The sequence below is a fragment of the Papaver somniferum genome, chromosome 7 (assembly GCF_003573695.1).
Source record: "Papaver somniferum cultivar HN1 chromosome 7, ASM357369v1, whole genome shotgun sequence".
Classification (NCBI taxonomy): Eukaryota; Viridiplantae; Streptophyta; class Magnoliopsida; order Ranunculales; family Papaveraceae; genus Papaver; species Papaver somniferum.
This window is the reverse complement of record NC_039364.1, coordinates 161325133-161343729: the sequence shown is the minus strand read 5'-3', so window position 1 is coordinate 161343729 and position 18597 is coordinate 161325133. Positions and strand designations below refer to the sequence as shown.

The 18597-nt window shown below is 38.8% G+C and overlaps 3 protein-coding genes across 3 annotated transcripts; 1 reads left to right on the top strand and 2 right to left on the bottom strand.

The window, feature by feature from the left end:
• Window positions 1-363: 363 nt before the first annotated feature.
• Window positions 364-4586, top strand: LOC113298927. Its single transcript, XM_026547811.1, has 5 exons — window positions 364-1088; window positions 1467-1567; window positions 1752-1928; window positions 2048-3948; window positions 4229-4586. The coding sequence occupies exons 1-5, from the start codon at window positions 886-888 to the stop codon at window positions 4376-4378; spliced, it is 2532 nt and encodes an 843-aa protein (XP_026403596.1). The 5' UTR covers window positions 364-885; the 3' UTR covers window positions 4379-4586.
• Window positions 4587-6132: 1546 nt separating this feature from the next.
• LOC113298926 (7-dehydrocholesterol reductase) lies at window positions 6133-10707 on the bottom strand. Its single transcript, XM_026547810.1, has 13 exons — window positions 10549-10707; window positions 9684-9906; window positions 9236-9291; window positions 9042-9144; window positions 8865-8930; window positions 8304-8417; window positions 7950-8076; window positions 7605-7705; window positions 7370-7495; window positions 7175-7239; window positions 6907-6988; window positions 6736-6818; window positions 6133-6453 (listed from the first exon to the last, which is right to left on the bottom strand). Exons 1-13 carry the CDS (start codon window positions 10638-10640, stop codon window positions 6387-6389), a joined length of 1305 nt encoding a protein of 434 aa, XP_026403595.1. The 5' UTR covers window positions 10641-10707; the 3' UTR covers window positions 6133-6386.
• A 518-nt stretch (window positions 10708-11225) lies between these two features.
• Window positions 11226-17075, bottom strand: LOC113298925 (putative F-box protein At3g58960). The gene is made up of 9 exons (XM_026547809.1): window positions 17005-17075; window positions 15857-16814; window positions 15594-15743; window positions 15041-15460; window positions 14206-14352; window positions 13482-13696; window positions 12913-13140; window positions 12567-12709; window positions 11226-11675 (listed from the first exon to the last, which is right to left on the bottom strand). Exons 2-9 carry the CDS (start codon window positions 16793-16795, stop codon window positions 11494-11496), a joined length of 2424 nt encoding a protein of 807 aa, XP_026403594.1. The 5' UTR covers window positions 16796-16814; window positions 17005-17075; the 3' UTR covers window positions 11226-11493.
• Between the last annotated feature and the right edge of the window lie 1522 nt (window positions 17076-18597).

The window sequence follows — 18597 nt, the reverse complement described above, 5'->3', positions numbered from 1 at the left end:
CAACTGACTCAAAAAAATGTGAGTCAGTAATTTGGTCCCATGAGTCAGGAGTACTTTGATACCTGACTCAAACGGATCTGAGTTAGCGATTAGGTCTGAGTCAACTCTGACTCAAAATTGAAAATAAAGGGTCTGGCATCTGACTCGCGACGAGTCAGGGTTGACTCAGATCCAGATCGCGAGTCGGATGCAAACAAAAAATCGCGAGTCGGACTACAATAATAGTCTTTATCCCAAAAAATCAAATAAATAAATTAAAATAAAATCCCTAAATAATTAGGGGTAATTTGGTCATTATAAAATAGCAGGGTAGTTTAACTGTATACAACTCTCTCTCTCTCTCATATTAATCTCAGGGGGGCCGTGGTGACTCTTTCTCTCTCATTTCATCAACAGGATTTCCTAGAGAGAGAAAAAAAGGAGGGTTTGAGTAAGTTAATGGTGGTGAAGAAATAAGAAGAAGAAGACAGCTCAATTCCCCTTATAATTCCAACTATATACTTTTTCTCTTCTCCTCTGTATTCTTCTTCTTCTCCCTTCTCCAAAGAAACAAACTTCTGATTCTCTTCCTCCTCTTTCTCTCTCTAAATCAAAGAGAGAGACATGATCATTAGATTTAGTCTCTCATATTTCAACCCTAAATTCCGCCATTTTATCCTTCCCTTCCTGTAATTTATCCCCTTCTTTTTCTCCTCATTCTCTCCCTCTAATTCCTCCTATATTGAATTTTCCGATATTCATAAATTTTGATCCGTTGAAACCCTTCATTTATTTCATCTTTATTGCCTCAAAAGGTTTCATCCTTTTAAGAATTATTACAGATATTTTGTTCTTCAGAATTTGTAGGAGAAAAATCAAGGGTTTTGGGTGTTTGAAAGGAGAAAGATGATATCTGGAGCTCAAATTGAGTCTCAGATTTCTGATCCTTCTCCTTTAGTTGTTGATTTTCAAGGTCCTGAACAACAAGCTCGTGCTGATTCTAGATTCTCTGATCTTAGAGGTGTTCAATGGCGTGTCAATTTAGGGGTGTTGCCTTCTTCTACTTCTATTGATGTTCTTCGTCGTGTTACTGCCGATTGCCGTAGAAGGTACTCCCTCTCTCTCTAAATATATATGTAATACATAGCTGTTTTCATTGTAAAGGAACAAAATTTTCGAGCTTGATGTTGTTGAATTGTCAAAATTTTGATTGTCATGGCTGCTACTGTGTCTTTATACTTTTGATCAGTAGAATTGCATCAGGGGATACCTTTATGAGTATATGTTTTGAGGCGCACGCCTTTCTAAAGGATGACTAGTATCACTGTTATTTTCATTTGGGCACCTATGTTTCCTGCAGAGAATAGTGTTGGCTTACAGTGTGAAATGAAAGAGGTTTTACATGTACGGTCTTGGTAAAAGAAAATGGTAGTGACTTAACAATCTCTGATCTTGTTATTTACCCTTTGTTGTTAATGTTTCTGCAGATATGCTGGCTTGAGAAGACGCCTTTTGGTTGATCCACTTCCCAAAGAGGCTAGTAGCTCTCCCAACCTTGTTATGGACAACCCGTTATCGCAAAACCCAGGTACCTTTACTTGTATGTGCTATTTATCTGTCCTTTGGAAGTTCGCTACTGGACGTCGGTTAAGCACTCGCTGTATCTAGACTGTCAAAAATGTTAAGAAATCCAAAATTGAGACTATAATGATCTTTACGCTTTGGATTGGATTCTTTCCTTTCCAAACTAATTCCGAGATTGGATATTACAGATAGTATGTGGGGTCGCTTTTTCCGGAATGCAGAGCTAGAGAAAATGGTCGACCAGGATTTATCACGTTTATATCCGGAAAATGGAAGTTACTTCCAAACTCCATCATGTCAAGGCATGCTGAGAAGGATTCTACTATTATGGTGCATCAGACATCCAGAGTATGGATATGGACAAGGCAAGCTACCTCAATATATTACTTTAAATTCATCTATCTTTGGTTTACCCTCATCTCGTTTTATTCGCTGCTAGTTTGATTAACTCTCTCTTTTTTATTCTTTTCGTCTTTTCTTTCAGGTATGCATGAGCTTTTGGCTCCTTTGTTATACGTTCTTCATATTGATGTCGAACGTCTATACTCCATAAGAAAGCTCCACGAAGATCATTTTACCGACAAGTTTGATGATTTGTCCTTTCCTGCCAGCGATTTAGTTGGCAACTACAAATCCTTAAATTGGTCAACGGGGTTTGATGACGAGAGCAGCTTCCAAGGAAGTGAAGCCAAAGTTTCCAGCCTTGATGAACTTGATCCCGAGTTACAAACCATTGTGTTGCTAAGCGATGCTTATGGGGCTGAAGGAGAGCTGGGTATTCTCCTGTCTGAGAGATTCATGGAACACGATGCATATTGCATGTTTGAAGCCTTAATGGGTAGGACACATGGTGCGGTTGCCATGGCAGATTATTTTTGTCCCACCCCTGCAGTCGGGTCCCACACAGGTTTACCTCCTGTGATCGAGGCATCTTCAGCATTATACCATCTGCTTTCGCTTGTTGATTCCTCTCTCCACAGTCACCTAGTGGAGCTTGGTGTTGAACCCCAGTATTTTGCTCTCCGTTGGTTGCGTGTGTTATTTGGTCGGGAATTTATGCTTGAAGACCTTTTAGTCGTTTGGGATGAGATATTTGCAGCCCTAAATGATAAATCGGTCTGCATTACAGAAAGTGATTTCGTGTACAACTTTGCTGTCCTCTGTTCTCCCCGTGGGGCCTTCATATCTGCTATGGCTGTCTCAATGCTGTTGCACCTGAGATCATCTTTGCTTGCAACCGAGAACGCAACTTCATGTCTTCAGAGATTATTGAATTTTCCTGAAAACATAAATGTGAAGAAGATGATAGCAAAGGCCAAGTCTTTGCAAGCTCTAGCTCTTGATAAAAATATTCATTCCCAAGCTCCTGCTATGAGTAGGGTTTTGGACAGGAGCAAATCCCCAGCTGCCAGGGTTCATCTTCTTCCTTCTGGGTCAGAATCTCCAAGAACTCCATTGAGTTTGGTACCTGATAGTTACTGGGAGGAGAAGTGGAGAGTACTGCACAAGGATGAAGAGGCCAAGCAAGGAAGTTCAGGTAAAAAGGTTTCAACGGGAAAAAAAGGTTTATCAGAAAGAATAAAATCAACCCTAACCAGGACGGAATCTGAGCCGGTTCCCCACAAGATCGACATCGGGAAAAAAGACTCTAGATCAGCCGTTAGGCGAAGGTTGTTGGAAGATTTGACTCAAGAAGACGGGTCAAAGGAAGATCTGGATAAGGTAGGAGGTGGTTTCCTAGATCGAAAGGATCCCTTTGCAGACCAAAATGAAGAAAATGGCCATGAGAAAAATTTCAGCTGCGACGCAACGGAGACGTGTTTGAGTGGACATACTGGCAGCGAAGAGAGCTCCTTTATTTATTCTGCTCATTCAAGTCCTTTCATTGATCGTGAGCACGAATCAGAGAAAAGCAGTGTTGCTTCAAATTCAGCAAATGATCAAGATAACGATTCAGAAAAGATCAGTGTTTGCTCCAGATTATCTGTTGATGAAAATGACAACGAATCCAAGAACGCAGAGTCGTGTACATCCATCCCTGATGGACAACCTCTTCCGGGTTCTGTTCCCAGTGGTGATGCTTTGGAGAGATCTGGCCCGATCTCTAATGGTTTAGGGAAACAGGATGACGGGTTGAAGGATCGGAAAATACTATCTGGCAAATTTCAGTGGCTTTGGAAGTTTGGTCGGAATAGCAACGAACAGACCTCCGAGAAGGTGGGAGATAGCGGGCCATTAAAATCCTTACCTGTGGTAAATAAGCAACAGGACGTCTCAGTCTCATCAACAGCTGGTGGATCTGGTACATTACCAGCGGATGCAGCAGACAAGAATAGGATGGGTAGTTTGAGGAACCTCGGGCAATGTATGCTCGAAAATATTCAGGTTCGTTATACTATCTTATTAACTCCATATAGGGTTTATATTGCTATGGATTTCAATCTGCTCTTACTTTCTTCTTTGACATCTTATTTTCTCCTCGTTTGCTCTTTCTTGGTGTGTATTTCCAGTGTCAATGCTAGCTAACACAAATATCAGTCGTATTGTCATATAAATAACGAAATACTTAGAAAGAACACTTTGTGATTGGAAAACTATTTAGCTCTAATTATGGCTCTGAGACTTGTGTGATTTTTCTTATAATAATTGGTTTTCTGTGATTCAGGTGATTGAATCAGTGTTTGAGCAAGATCGGGGTCAGGTAGGATCATTGGAGAATTTGTCCAAAAACGTTCTGTTGGGAAAAGGGCAAGTTACAGCAGTGACAGCCTTGAAGGAGCTTAGGAAAATTAGCAACCTTTTGTCTGAAATGTGAGGGGAGTCTTTTTGCAACATTTTTGTATGTATATTTTTGTAATTACTATTCTTGAAGGCCACAAATAAAAGTGAGCTATTGAGCTTTCTTTGTGTCTTCCATTGCTTTTCAAGTTACGAAATTTAGTTTTGAGAGAGCTTTGTCAGACTTGTATATATGGATGTGATGATGATGATTCAATAAATTGGTATTTATCTTTTTCCGCAGATGACTTTTCTTCGTTATAGTTGTCTAGATGGTGTCCCGTTTATAGCTTGTAGTTTCAAGCATTAAACTCTGTTATCTGAACTGGCATTGGATATGTGGCGTGACTCTATATTGACTTCTGTACCAGGATGCTAATGTATTAGCTTCGCACAGGCCGCAACCTTTCTTGTACCAAGCTGGCAAGTGCAAGCTTAAACTAGGGAGGATTAACACAATTGTTGGCGGTGGATTTCAAAACATTGCCCTTCATGCCACGGTTGTAAGCTTTTTCAAGAGCAGAAAACCAGATTTGATATGTGGAACGAGGACATGGATAAAACTAAGATTTTACTGTTGCCCCAGCCGAGTTAATTTTACTAGTGCAACACACTGCAAAATTTGGTTTCCGCTTCAATCTTCTTGAGTTGAGACTTTTGTGGTATCTTGGAAGGATGCTTATAAGAATTGGGACAAGATTAGGAAACACGTACTAGAGTTGTAATTTTGAAACGCGTTTCCATATTTCTTCAAACTTCTATATTCAGGACCCCTTGGATCTTCCACTTGTTCTATATAAATCGTAGGGGGTTAGTTCAGAAACCATATTCTTTCTTCTTTGTGTCTTAAGGTGAGATAGCATCAGAAGCAAAAACTAGGGTTCGTCTGATTGATCAAGAAGAAAGTCTGTGATTGATCGATTTTGTTTTTGTATTTGAGAGATAGCCATGGATGATGAGTACGATGATGATGCATTGCTTAACATGGATGAGGATTATGACTGCAATGTCGTATGATGAATGGGGAGACTCAGCAATAGGGAGTGATGAGTTCCCGGAATTCGACGGCTCTTGTTGGAGTTTCTCGGATTGGGCCAATGAAGTGGAATGCATATTCGATCGAAGGAAGGTAACTAGTGATGCAATGCGAGTTGGAATAGCAGTTGATACCTTCACATCGTCAGCCTTGTTATGGTGGGGAAGTCTTGGAACAGCACGAGAAGAAATTACTACTTGGGAATGTCTGCTTTGGGTCATGTTCCGGAGATTTGTGCCTCCCAGATATGTGTAGATCCTGAAGACCTTTGAAAAATTTGATGTATTTGATTACTGGGAGCTGCTGAGGAAGGAGGAGGAGTTTATTTACTTGTGGAGGCGAACTCAGATTTTATGTTTTTTATTATTTTTTTTTTTTTCGTGTTTGATGTAAGAATAAACTATTTGCTGTTTTTACCACTTGGATGTGAAAGATCAGAATCTACTATTTTGTGTAGAGTGCAATTTTTATCCATCTGATGTTGTCCAGTCTCTATTGAAATCTATTCGAGTCTAGTTTGAAAGTATCTGTATGTTTGTATTACCTTGTTTCTTTTATGAGTAATGGCATTCATGATCAGTTCATCTGATGTTGAAACAGTTCTGTTGGAGGGTTCTTCAGAGACACATACTTTCAGTTCATAAGACTATGTAAATACACAATGCCCAATCAAGCTTCCAAATTCCCACAACTGTCTCTATCAGCTAAAACCAGACTTGGACAACGAAATAAAAATCTGCGACAACTCAATCTCATAATCTAATTTTTGTGGATGTAGCCGCTCGGTCTTGGCGGCAACACAACACTTATCTATCATTGGATTGCATAATATTCCTTGAACTTAGTTTCATACAGACCTGGTGGCTCTTATGGGATTCATCCCTGACCCATCACATATTTTACAAATAACAGAAAAGCTCAAATGAATGAAAAAGGTCCTTCAAATAATAACATTCTGAAATCTAACTGTTTTTAACTCTAGTCATTGTACATTCAAATGGAGCAATTCTTAGTGGATTCCTGGTATAACCCTGAAAGGCACTTTCTGACAGTAAAGCTTCCAGTATTTGCCGTACCTGTTTACAGGAGTAGTAATTATTAGTACCTCATTTCCAAAAAAAATCACATAGTGAAATCGCAGATGCAAAAGACAAACTCGACAGGTTATTACTTCAAGCATATTAAAAAATGGCACTCGAGGTTGATTAAGTCAATTTTGTTTAGAGTTCAGCAATTGAAACTTTGTGGGCATGTTTTGTTACTTCCTGCCAGACTTTGTTTTGTTTAAACCTTAATATGATAGGATGCAAAGAACAAGGATGATTATTTATAAGAAAAAAGATGAATTTATTGCATACTTGGATCTGCATCGGTCATCATCCCTCTTGGCACGGTCGAAGAGAAGGATTGTCAGAAACACCACATAGAAGTAGGGTAGACACTGGAGAAGATTGTCAACATACAAAATGTTAGGTACTTTATAAATGTAGATGTTTTTCAAGCAGTGCCGATTAAAGGGAGAATCTTACATGGGTAAAAAGAGCTGGCACAGTCCAAAAGAAAGCAGATAATATTTCTGGCACGTAGTGGAAGTGACGTGCTAAACCCCACCTGCGCAGCAATGTATGATATTAAGAAGAATCTGGTGAAAGATCAATACTAACTACAAAAGCACGACCAACATATCTAAACACTGAGCAGCTAAATGAATTGCTCCGGTTCGCAAATACATATCAAAGTACCAAGCACGTTCAAATAATTTTTGTGAAGTATCAAATAACAGAAAAGAGAACTTACCATCCCGAGGTTAAAAGAAGGCTTGTTTTGGTTTCCCCCTTGCTAGTTTGATAGGAGGCCACAATCTGCAGGAAAATTTAGTTATATTGAGGCTTCTAAATTTATAAACAGCCTGCTTTCAGGATAACTGTTGCGTAGACAAAAGAATAACTGCGGCGAAATAGATAACATGGGAGCAATAACAATGTGGAATACCTTTGATGGAGCTCTCCCCCACACCAAGCACTTTCCATTTGTTCTGCGGAATTCTTGTCTTTGCCTGTCGCAGTCGTAGTTGATGTATACACACAGAACACCAGCAGCTAAGATAAGAAGTGCTGTCTGGAAGCAATTGGTCAAGGTTACAATCACAAAATAGCAGTTGTACTACTCAGAAAGACTTCGTTTAGGAACAAGGACGGTGCAGGGATAATGTGCACTAGTTACTTACCTGAGTACCAAGATTCACTGGATGATTGACTAGGTACATTCCAGGTGAGGTATAAATTGACGGAACCCAGACCAAGCATCCCCAGCAAATATAAAACCCAGCTGTAGAAATCAAAGAAGAAGAATTGAGGCAACTGAAATTCTTAAAATTACAAACCCAGACGATTGTAAGGATTTAAATGCCTCTTTTGCAGATAGATCTCGAGGGAGCTGTTTCGATTCTTTTTAATAGGGGTCACTGCAAACCTAATGTCGATAGATACAACCTAGTAGGCAAGTCATGTACTTTTGTGATGATGGCGCCCAGTTTTGTAAAAATTAACAAAAAAGTGTAATTCAGTGGTACCTCGATCATGTGCAATGTCCATTGTACTCCAGTATCCAGCTTCCCACCAAAAGAACTTGGTTACATACACAAGCATCAATACAGTGTTCACAAGCATAGAGTCAGCTACTTTCCCGTTCATTTCATACTGCAATCATATGTTAAAGTGGTGGAATTGTTAAACAAGAGAATAAAGAGTATTACATTACTTGACAGCAAATCTGAAAAGGGACTATCTGAATTAACAACATCCTGGCTGGGATTCTATGCCTACTTTTATGAACTGTCTTGCTTCACCTACAAATGGTACAGGTAAAGGATCTGTTGTGCTCTTCCTGAAACTATCCATTAGATGAGGATGATTAAGCGACTAACCTGCTTAATACAGTAGGTGACAGCAAGAACTCCCCAAGACATCATACCGAATCTGCAATTTGTAAAGACTTTAATATCAAAGTACTTTCCTATTCGAGGATATAGCTCCATTCCCTGCATAATAAGGATATGACAAGATATTAGTGCATATTGAAACGTATAATTGCGAGACAAAAGAAAACCCAAATACATAACTAGGTTACTTCTAAGAATATCATGAACACATCAAAAGAGTTTATGTTACCACGGCAAGCATAATGCATGTGTGTTTCCAAACAAAAAACATTAAAGAAGGTTGCAACCCCGCATTATTGAGATAGTTCAAATTCTATAAGCTTAATCCAGCATATTATGTGGGATAGTTAACCAGTACTGCAAGAATATTTACTCTAGTAAATTGTATCTTTCCTATTTGCTTCTTAATACGACACAAATATGGGAACACTAAAGAAAATAAAGTTGGATCATGAAAAGCTTCACCAACAGTAAACCAGATTCCGTAAAAGATAACCCAGAGTAGCTGAAGTATAAACTTATTGTCCATCAACTTTAAGAACTCACCCAGTAGAAGTCAATAATAGGATTCCCAGATGATCCAGAGTCGGTAGAAGATGGAGCAACATGACCCTTATAGACAAAGAGAGGAAATTAGAAACGTGCAACATATACTGTATTAGTAAACGAGAGGGTACTGGCAAGAAATAAGTTGTTGAGCCCATTTCAATCCATAACCCTCACTTTTATGTATAGAAGGACGCAAAAGATCAAACTTCCGAAGATGAGTGCTGAGTAAATCTCTCCCAAATGATCATAGACGATTGCAGGGTTGAATATTCCAAACCTGAATAATAACAATGTGCAGTGTAAAATATTGTTAACTAAACCAAAAAGATGCTGAGAAAGCTAAAGTCATTGGCTCATATATCCCTTACCACCAAAGACCAATGTAGGTAACCAGTGTCACAGCATATGCCAACATACCATTTGCCTACAAGGAACAGGAACAACATTAAGAGTTTATCAGTACACTTGCATAAATACAGCCTGGGTCATGCCAAAATTAGCAGTAAGGTTAAACGTATCTAATTGTCTTCAGTCTTCCAAATACCATCTGTACAAAGAAGAGGTCTCACTGAAAAGGTACTTCAAGCTAAGTTTTTAAAACGAGTTATGATTGGTGGTTATCATTGCTCATCAACACTCACATGCTTACAGTTAGATTGTCGATAATCATGACATACACAGGCACTATTATGCTGAAAACCATTTAGGGCAACATGACCCCTCTTTAGCAACAAAATGCACTCATAATAAATTGATTTCACCGCATATGTCCTGTAAAACACACAAAAGTGGATTCGATTAGAAGCATTTGATTACCTTGTACACAGGTACATTCCCTGCGGGAGAGATGGGACCTTCTACTCGTTTGCCAGGAAGAGCAAGTTGAAGTAGAGCCTCAAATGCTGCATAGCAAGCAATAATTTTCCATGCTATGGCAGTCGGTCTTGGCCAAATGTCAACAAATCCTTGAAGCCCATTTTGCTTTAAGTAATCAAAAGTTTGAACGACGGATCCGTCGGCATGAACCATTGTATACCATCTGCAGCATTATAGGAAATTTAATACTTAAATTTCCTTCAATCAATTCAAGCCATTTAAATATGCAAACTAGGACATGCAAATATTTATCGACATCCCCACACAGAAATACTACTGCACTTGTGGATCCGGCCGTTTCCGGTTTTTGGAACATCAAAGTTTACATTACAATTTGTTAATAACAAGATAAATTTCAGGTCAACTATATTCCCCATCAACAACTACACAAACCTATTGTTATAATCAAGATCAACTTTGGAAATTCACACAGTTCCATAGAAATGGGTAAATGCTTTTCAGCACGAAAATATGTCAGTCCTTTAACTAAAATTAACAGAATCACACTGAGGGTTTTGTTATTACTTAAACACTAACAATACCCGAATCCAAAGATACAAAACTAAATCAAACGAATCTAAAACACTACAAAATCATGATCAGATAATTAAACATAATGCGATGTATGTATAGACAAAAATTGAGTGTGAGTCTTCTGTTGATTTACACAAATAAACATACCCCACATCAAACAACCAGTCTTTCGAATAGATAAATCAACAAAAACAGAAAATTTTCAAATTTAAATGGAAATTTACTTCAGATGAGTATCAGAATCTGAGATCAGAGATTGATGGAGACTTACAGTAGGATAACAAAAGGAGGACAAAGAGATAAAAGGGATAGAACAGAAGCATAGGTAACAAGTGGTGCGTGAACCAAATTTGATTCCCCCATTGTTTTCTTCTTCTTCTTCTCTGAAGTAAAATCAAGAAGAAGAACTGATGGAGTAGCCACTGAGAGATACCGCTTAAGAATCTTAAGGTTGATTTGGAGTTGCTATTGGGTCAAGATTTCCTTTCCGTTTAAACCCTTGACTTAAAAATTAATTACGTCCACATACCCTAGCGTACTAGACACTCAGAGTCAGGGTCCATTTAGCACGGCGTAGTGCAGTCAGTCAACGGGATGCATTCATAAAATGTGCCCCAAACCGCACGACATAAGAACTGCTGGTAATCCTTACAGTACCTCCAAACCATGGAAATGATGGAATTGAGTGTTGCCTTCAACTACACCTTAATTTTTTTTTTGTGCTCTACCATTTTTCTTTGGTGAGAGTTGTTCTTCCATTGTTATCATTGGAAATTCGGAAATATGGTTGTGAGTGGCGCAGATCATATCAACATACGTATTTTATCCTCTGTTTCTGCAAAAGAGATACTCTCATTTTTATTTTATTTTCAATTTAGAGCATGGAAGTTTTTCGTTTTCCAGATAGTTGGAATTGATAAAAACAAAAACCAGCAACTCACAAAAGGATGAAGAAAAGTATCCTAGAAGGACAGCATCCAGTGGTCAAGGAACTGGTAAAATAAGACATTATTGAAGTACACAAAAAAATTTACACAAGATACTAGAAAAGATACTTACAGCTTACAAAACCAACAACAACGAAGAGATCAAGGAAAAAATTCTGTTAATTCAAGAAAAATGTTTTTTGTTTCCTTCTATTTCATTTCTTGCGGTTTTCCATTTGTTTAGTACACCCATGAGGCTGGTTTCTAATTTGCATATAATAAATTAATCTCTAATCCACATTATGAAATCCTGGGAGTAACGAAGTGATAAATCCTACGACAATCATCTGAATCTCCTTCACAATAACCAACCAGTTGACACGGCCGGCGGGTTCTTGAGGGTTGATGTTTTCGTCATTAGCGTGCTGGTTCCCATTTTCTCCAATCACGTTCTCAGCTCCAGGTTGTACCTCTGCAACATTGAATATTTAATTAAATGTTTTTCGTACAGAATTCTGATTTCTAAAGGCTCCATAAATAAAGAATATTCACCACTATTAAGCACGGAAGTGTTTTTTTAATCAATGCACATGCCTTAGCAGGGGCGAATCATGTTTGGATCTCGAGATCTGTTTAACCTTATCCTACCTCAGTATGATTAGATGCAAAAATGATCCAATGTTTAACAAGACCATCAAGTTCGGAACAATCAGAAGGAAAAAAAAAAGTATGTTAAGAGGAAACGGACAAAGAGATAGGGTCAGGAACTGTAATTGCTTATACTGCGAAGCACACTTATATGGCAGTGACCCAAGACCAAGAGAAGATTTGCTAATCACATCTGTCCAATAGATCAAAATGATATCTAGAAAATTTTCTTATCCAGATATGACCAAACATTGCTCAACATGATCAAAATTTCAGCCAACTTTTGAAGGGATAATATTTAAGGCCGGACCATAAGGTAGTGAAAAACCGTACAACAACAACCAAGCCTTTAGTCCCAAACAAGTTGGGGTAGGGTAGAAATGAAACCCAATGTCGAAGATTGAGCTAATCACTCTTTGAAATAAATCTTGTGATGACTAATGTACTAGTCTGGTAGTTTAATTTGAGATGTTGAACCATGATCTTGTTGGAATTTGACTGAACAAGAATAGAAACTGACGGATAATTAGATCAAATAGGAGTCTTGAGATGTTCTAGTTCGATATGGCAACCACTATAGGGGGATCGGTTTTCTTCAAACCATGGATCAGAAGTTTGGATTCTGTGTTTGGCTCCTAAAATTTGAATATGCATATGAGCATCATGTACGGCTCCTCACAAATGTATGCATAATAAGTACACTGGAGAACAGTACCTGGCTGGGCAGCATTTTCATCCTCAGCTCTAATAGCAGCAGGAGCATTTTCAGCCCTGACAGCTGGCCTTTGTGGAGGCCCTGCTCTCTGCATGCCTTGAGAAAGCCACCGGATTATTGGTGTCAGTGCTCCAGTTTGATATCTGCAGGTCCATCAAGAATTAGATCACTTAATTTAACTCAATAAACGAAACATAAGGTATAGAAATGATATGTTAGCAGATAAATCAGAAAGTGAAAATTTCAATATTGTATCTATGCTAATGCATTCAAAGGTACTAAGATATGAGGTGTTCAACAGAACTCTGCAAGTGTAATACATATAGGTTAACAGAGTCTAACTTACAGATAAACAAGCGCAGCAAAGAAAACAAGAAGAAGAAGTCTTTGTCTTGATCCATCTTGGTTGAACACAAAAATAACAGCTGCCAGCTTCAGTATCAGTAACAAGTCAAGCTGAAACGCAAAGTGAAATCTCCTTACTACAACTGGTCGTTCTGGAGCATGCTGTGGCCTCCCTTCTTGTTGTCCATGTTCTCCAGCTACTGCACCACCCTCTGGAGGACTTGTCCTTCTGATAGCACATATGCAACGTGTCAAGAAATAAAAACAACCATTTGCAAATATTATCTTTCGGTATCTCTAATCTAGCTAAGCAAAGGAAAATTAGACTCAAACAGCATACGAAGAGCAGTCATTGCAGCTAGGAAACTTAATCAAGACCATCTAAATTCATGTCTCTGATCAAAAAGGCAAGAAAAAAGAGCAAGCATAACAAATGATAGTGGATGAATACAACTCTATCCAGGTCAAGCAGAGATGGTACTCAAACCATAACTTCAAGGATGACAAAGCAAAGTAATTTACTAGCCTCAGGTACGCAAGCAATAAAGGATTTTCAAGAAAAACACTTACGTGGGAGTACTGTAGGTAAGAGGAATAAGAGTAGTGGGAGGAAAGCCAGCCATTCGACCCATAGAATGATGAACAGGCACAGCATAAATTCCAGCCCCATTGTTTACGTGCTCTTGATTCTGTAGAGGGATATACCCAGGTACAATTGCAGGATACATGATAGGAAACATCTGAAAATCTCCATTGAAAGTTGGAAAGCCAGAAAATGGTGGCACCTGAAATCCCAAAAGAAAGCATTATCTACAAAGAGCTACAAACATAACTATGACATTACAAGCAACTGAGCCATGAAAAGAGAAGCATCCACAACTTAATTGCACTACGGGCTCAATAATATTGCTAAAACATTCCTAAGTTTCCACTAATACTCAATGCGATCACATCAAATTATCACCTAACAAATGATCTTTCACGGGGCAAATAAGCCTCTTTATCCCATTATCAATGTTCTCCTCAAAGAAGCTCGAAACTTTCAATTTCATTTACCAGGGATTTTACCCCCCAGTTATCTATCCTGATTTAGGCTTTTCTTATAACTCCACTTCTATGCCCTAAACGGACAAATTAGAAAAAACCCAGTTCAGGAAAAAACCCCACGAACACAGACTATCAGAGGAACATAAAACCCTCATCAAAACCCTGAATTTGGACTTGTAGACCACCAAAAAAACTCAAATTTGGGCGATTATATAAGTGGAATTTGGAGAATTTTAATTAGTTGTACCTGTTGAGGAGGTTGTTTAGACATACTTTCTTCAGGAGATTTCGGCATCGATGATGTTGATGGTGGTGGTGGAGGAGGATTTGCAGCGAGGGTTTCTGAATCTTCCGCCATTAGAGATACTCTCTGTCTGATCTGAAATTTTGATTTCTGAAAAAAGAAAAAAAAAATTGTTCTGGAGAAAAATTGAATTTTTTAATAATATAGACTGCCTGACCAGAGTAGAAGTCTAGTTGGACGGTGACGTGGTTAGGACACAAAAGCTTGACACGATTTCCACCAGTGATTTTCCTTCACGTGGATATGAAATAGGACGTGGCAAGGCCACGTAGCAGTGAACAGAAACTCATTGTGTGTGTTCAGGTGGTAAAATACTAGTGATCTCCTGGTGCTAAGTATCTCGGAATGGCTAATTCTGCTCTTGTTTGCTATATGAATACACAGCAGGGGAACTGAATTAGCCGTGATTCTCACGGACGGAGATTGCGCAAGGGCATTCTCACGGACGGAGATTGCGCAAGGGCGCCCGGTAGTCCATTGGTGAATTTGGATATTAATGCATACATTCGCAATAGTTGCTGCAATAATGTTAAATTGTCTCGCCATTAGTTGATATGCAAACATTAAACCCATCTAAAATGAGAATCAGATCAAAAGCTAAGGAGCCAGAAAGATTAGCCTAATAAATAGTATAATGCAGATAAAAAACAGCTTTGAGTCCATTTGTGTAATGCAGGCCAAATACTTTGCTGAAACCATTTGTGTCCATCTAGTCTAATGATGCTTGGTTGTTGTTGTCCTTGTCGTCGTCTAACAATGCTTGGTCAGGTTTGCTTACCAGCCAAGAGGGCAGTTTAAACACGCAACTTGTTGAGGCTCTCGGAAGACTTAGTATCTCTACCATAAGTTCAACTTCTCTCCTCGTGTTAAAAAGGAACTTATCGCAAGTGGAAACTGACATTGCTTGCAAAGCTTTTGCATTCTTCAAAATTAGTTTCAACCATCTAATCTCCATTGGGCTCCCACTGAACTCCAAAAAGCAAACCGATTTAAGGTGTAAAAATAAGCATTCGGGATCAGCTGTCACTACATTGACTGTCCAATCATCATTTTCGCTGCCATGGTTGTCTTCACCTTCGGAAGCATCAGAATCACTGCCTGCAACGTCATCTTCGCTGTCATGGTTGTCTTCGCCCTCAGCAGCATCAGCGTCACTGCCTGCAACATCATCTTCTTCTTCGTCATCACTAGGCAGCGGCTGGATTGAAATTGAAAAGGATAAGACAGATATCAAAAGTAATTGGTAAACAAATCTATCCCAGGTCTTCTCATATTATTTATCTATTTAAATGACGGAATGCGTGCAAAACTGAAAGTTCTAGAGAACTTACCCCGTAAAATATAAGTGACTCCAGATTAGGTGTTGCTTTGAGCAAAGCAACTAGTGCTTTATCAGCGGTTACTTCCTCATATATGATCAAATCCTTGGTATTGTGAAATGTAGGCAGGTTTTCTAACAGATCGTCTGCAAAGGAGAGAGCCTATTCTTGGCAAGGCAATAGCAAAAAATAAATACGTTTCAATGAGTTAGATTAAACATAGGAAAAATAGAAGAAGCAGAAACTACTCTAAATTTAGCAGCAAGTAAGAATACCTGTAAGGTATCACCGGAAACACTTAGACGTTTTACATTCACAAGGGCTCGAAGAAACTGACTTATAGCTGCACCATGATCAATCCTTTGCTCCCTTGTTGCAACATATGGTTTAAAGCGAAACTGGACGACTGCTCTAACTAATAACGGAAAGGTTGTCAGAACATACTCCTTGGCAATGCTACCATTGTAATAAAATGTCTCCAGATTTGGGGCATCAACTTTGAGAGTACAACCTTGTAACCCATCATCCTCTCCACGCGGCAACCATTCGTCCTCCCAATTATCAATCTTAAAGTGTTTCAGTGCAGGGGTTGAAATATAGAAATTTGGAACACCAAACCAAGTGCAATGTTCCATACTGAAATCTTCAAGGACGGGGCAATTGGAAAAGAGCTTCTCATTCCAGTATTCATTACTAAAGGCGACTCCATCGAGTTCAAGGCACTTGAGTTTTGGAAACGAGATATAATTAGGAAAGCTGACACTAGGGACTACATTTAGCTTCAAGGAAATCAGCGATTCACAAGTAAAAAGAGAGCGGGTAATAATCATGGGTTCGTTCTGGATTAAACGTGGAGTGACTTGCTGAACATTACTCCTTACAGCACTAAAAATCCAAGAAAAAACTCGATATTCATTCAAATCGTTATACCAAGTGATAGCAAACCTTTGTGTATTTGCCCCGCTATGCCGACGATGCAATGTTCCATCTACAAAATCCATGAACTTATTGGTCTCCGAAGAAGTAGGTCTGATACATTCCAGGTCTTGAAAATCAAGGATGGGGACAGTGATCCAAATGTAACTCCATCTTTTAGATAACACGCTAGTTTGAGCAACATGCTTGATGTTCAGAAAGGAGAGGATATGATGAATAAGTGAGTCGGGTAAGTTGCTGATCCTGTCGACTCCCTCCCCCCACTTATTCAAATCCATAATCTCTTCTTCCTTATTACTGCTCAATGTAAATAAAATGAAAGCTTAGCAGAGATTATAACTTGACTAACGTCATCTTAAGTAGTATTTTTATTTTTTTCTTCTGAACCCTAAACCTTAAATTGACAAGAACAATTTTTCAATTGAACTACATTCTTAATGTTAAATTGAGGAAATAACAGATTGAACAAGGGAGCAGTATAAAATACCTTAACTTGTTCGTCAAATGAACAGTTTGAGTCAGTAGCGAGAGACAGAGAATCAGATTGTGAGTAAACAGGAGGAGAAGAAATTGAGGGAAATTTAGTTAAGGCAAGGAAGGGCATATAGCGTCATTTGATACCCGATTCATATGCCACGTTCCTGACCAGAATGGATGTCCAGGTGGGATAATGACGTGGTAAGGACACAAAAGCTTGACGGAAAATGATTTTGACCGAAAAACAAAACCCAAGAGTGCACAGTGGGGTGGTGGGGCACACTCCTGCCCTTCCTTATCCTAATGCGGAGAACCCAGAATTAGATCAATTTTTGGTTCTTTTTTCGGTGGATCTAGCATCCTTGAAGCTTGACACGACTTGCACCATGGGTGTTCTTCCACGTGGAAATGGCATAGGACGTGGGAAGGCCACGTAGTGGTGAATAAGAACTTTCGTAATCCAATGTGGTGCATACTGTTTTTGAAAGATAGAGTTCGCTTTTAAAGAGTGTTCATTTGATATTTTCGCTCGACTGGTTAAGTAGTTAACAGATGGTCTCACAGTATTAAATATCTCCGAGTGTGCATAAAATCTTACTCGGTGAATAACTTCTTACTCGGAGTGTGCATAAAATCTTACTCTTGGACTATCCTCCCTCAAGCTGAAGTGGTTGAACTTTCAGCTTGTCACGCAAAAATTCAAATCTGGCAGCAGCGAGATCTTTGGTGAAGACATCTGCTACAAGAGAGTCAGTAGACACATAGTAAATGCGGAGCACCTTGGATTGTTTAAGTTCTCTGATGAAGTGAAAGTCAATGGCTACATGTTTCATTCTACCATGAAGAGTAGGATTAAAAGCAACAGAAGTTGAACTTTTGTTGTCACAACCCAACATAGGAGAAGAGGAAAGAAACACATTCAGATCTTTGAGAATCTGACAAACCTAGAGAACTTCAGTTGTAGTATGTGCTAGTGATCTATATTCAGCCTCTGTTGAGCTTTTAGCAACAGTGGGTTGCTTTTTGGAGGACCAAGAAATATGATTAGGACCAAAAAAAGACACAATAACCACTTGTAGAAGGTCTATCATCTGGATTTCCTGCCCAATTAGAGTCATAGTAAGAGGTAATAGCTTCATGCCTTGTTGTAGAATAATGCCATAACCCAGAGTAACTTTTAAATACCTCAAAATTCTCTTGGCAGCAACTAGGTGAACAACATAGAATTACTCATATGTTGACATACTTGGTTAACAACATAGTATATGCCAGGTCTAGTCCAGGTAACGTACTGAAGAGCACCATAGTCTAAAGCATCAGCAAGTAACTCACCATCAAATTTACTCATCTTTGAATCTGCAATAGCTGGTGAAGAACATGGTTTTGCATCCATCATATTTGTCTTTTTCAACAAGTCAGGTATGTAGTTAGTTTGAGAGAGGTGCATAGTTGTATCATTCCTCTTAATTTCCAGTCCCAAAAAATAGTGAATTGGCCCTAAATCTTTAACAGAAAATGAGTGAGAGAGTTGAGTAATAACCTAATCACAAGCTGATAATGAAGATCCTGTGATGAGAATATCATCCACATAGATGATAATAAT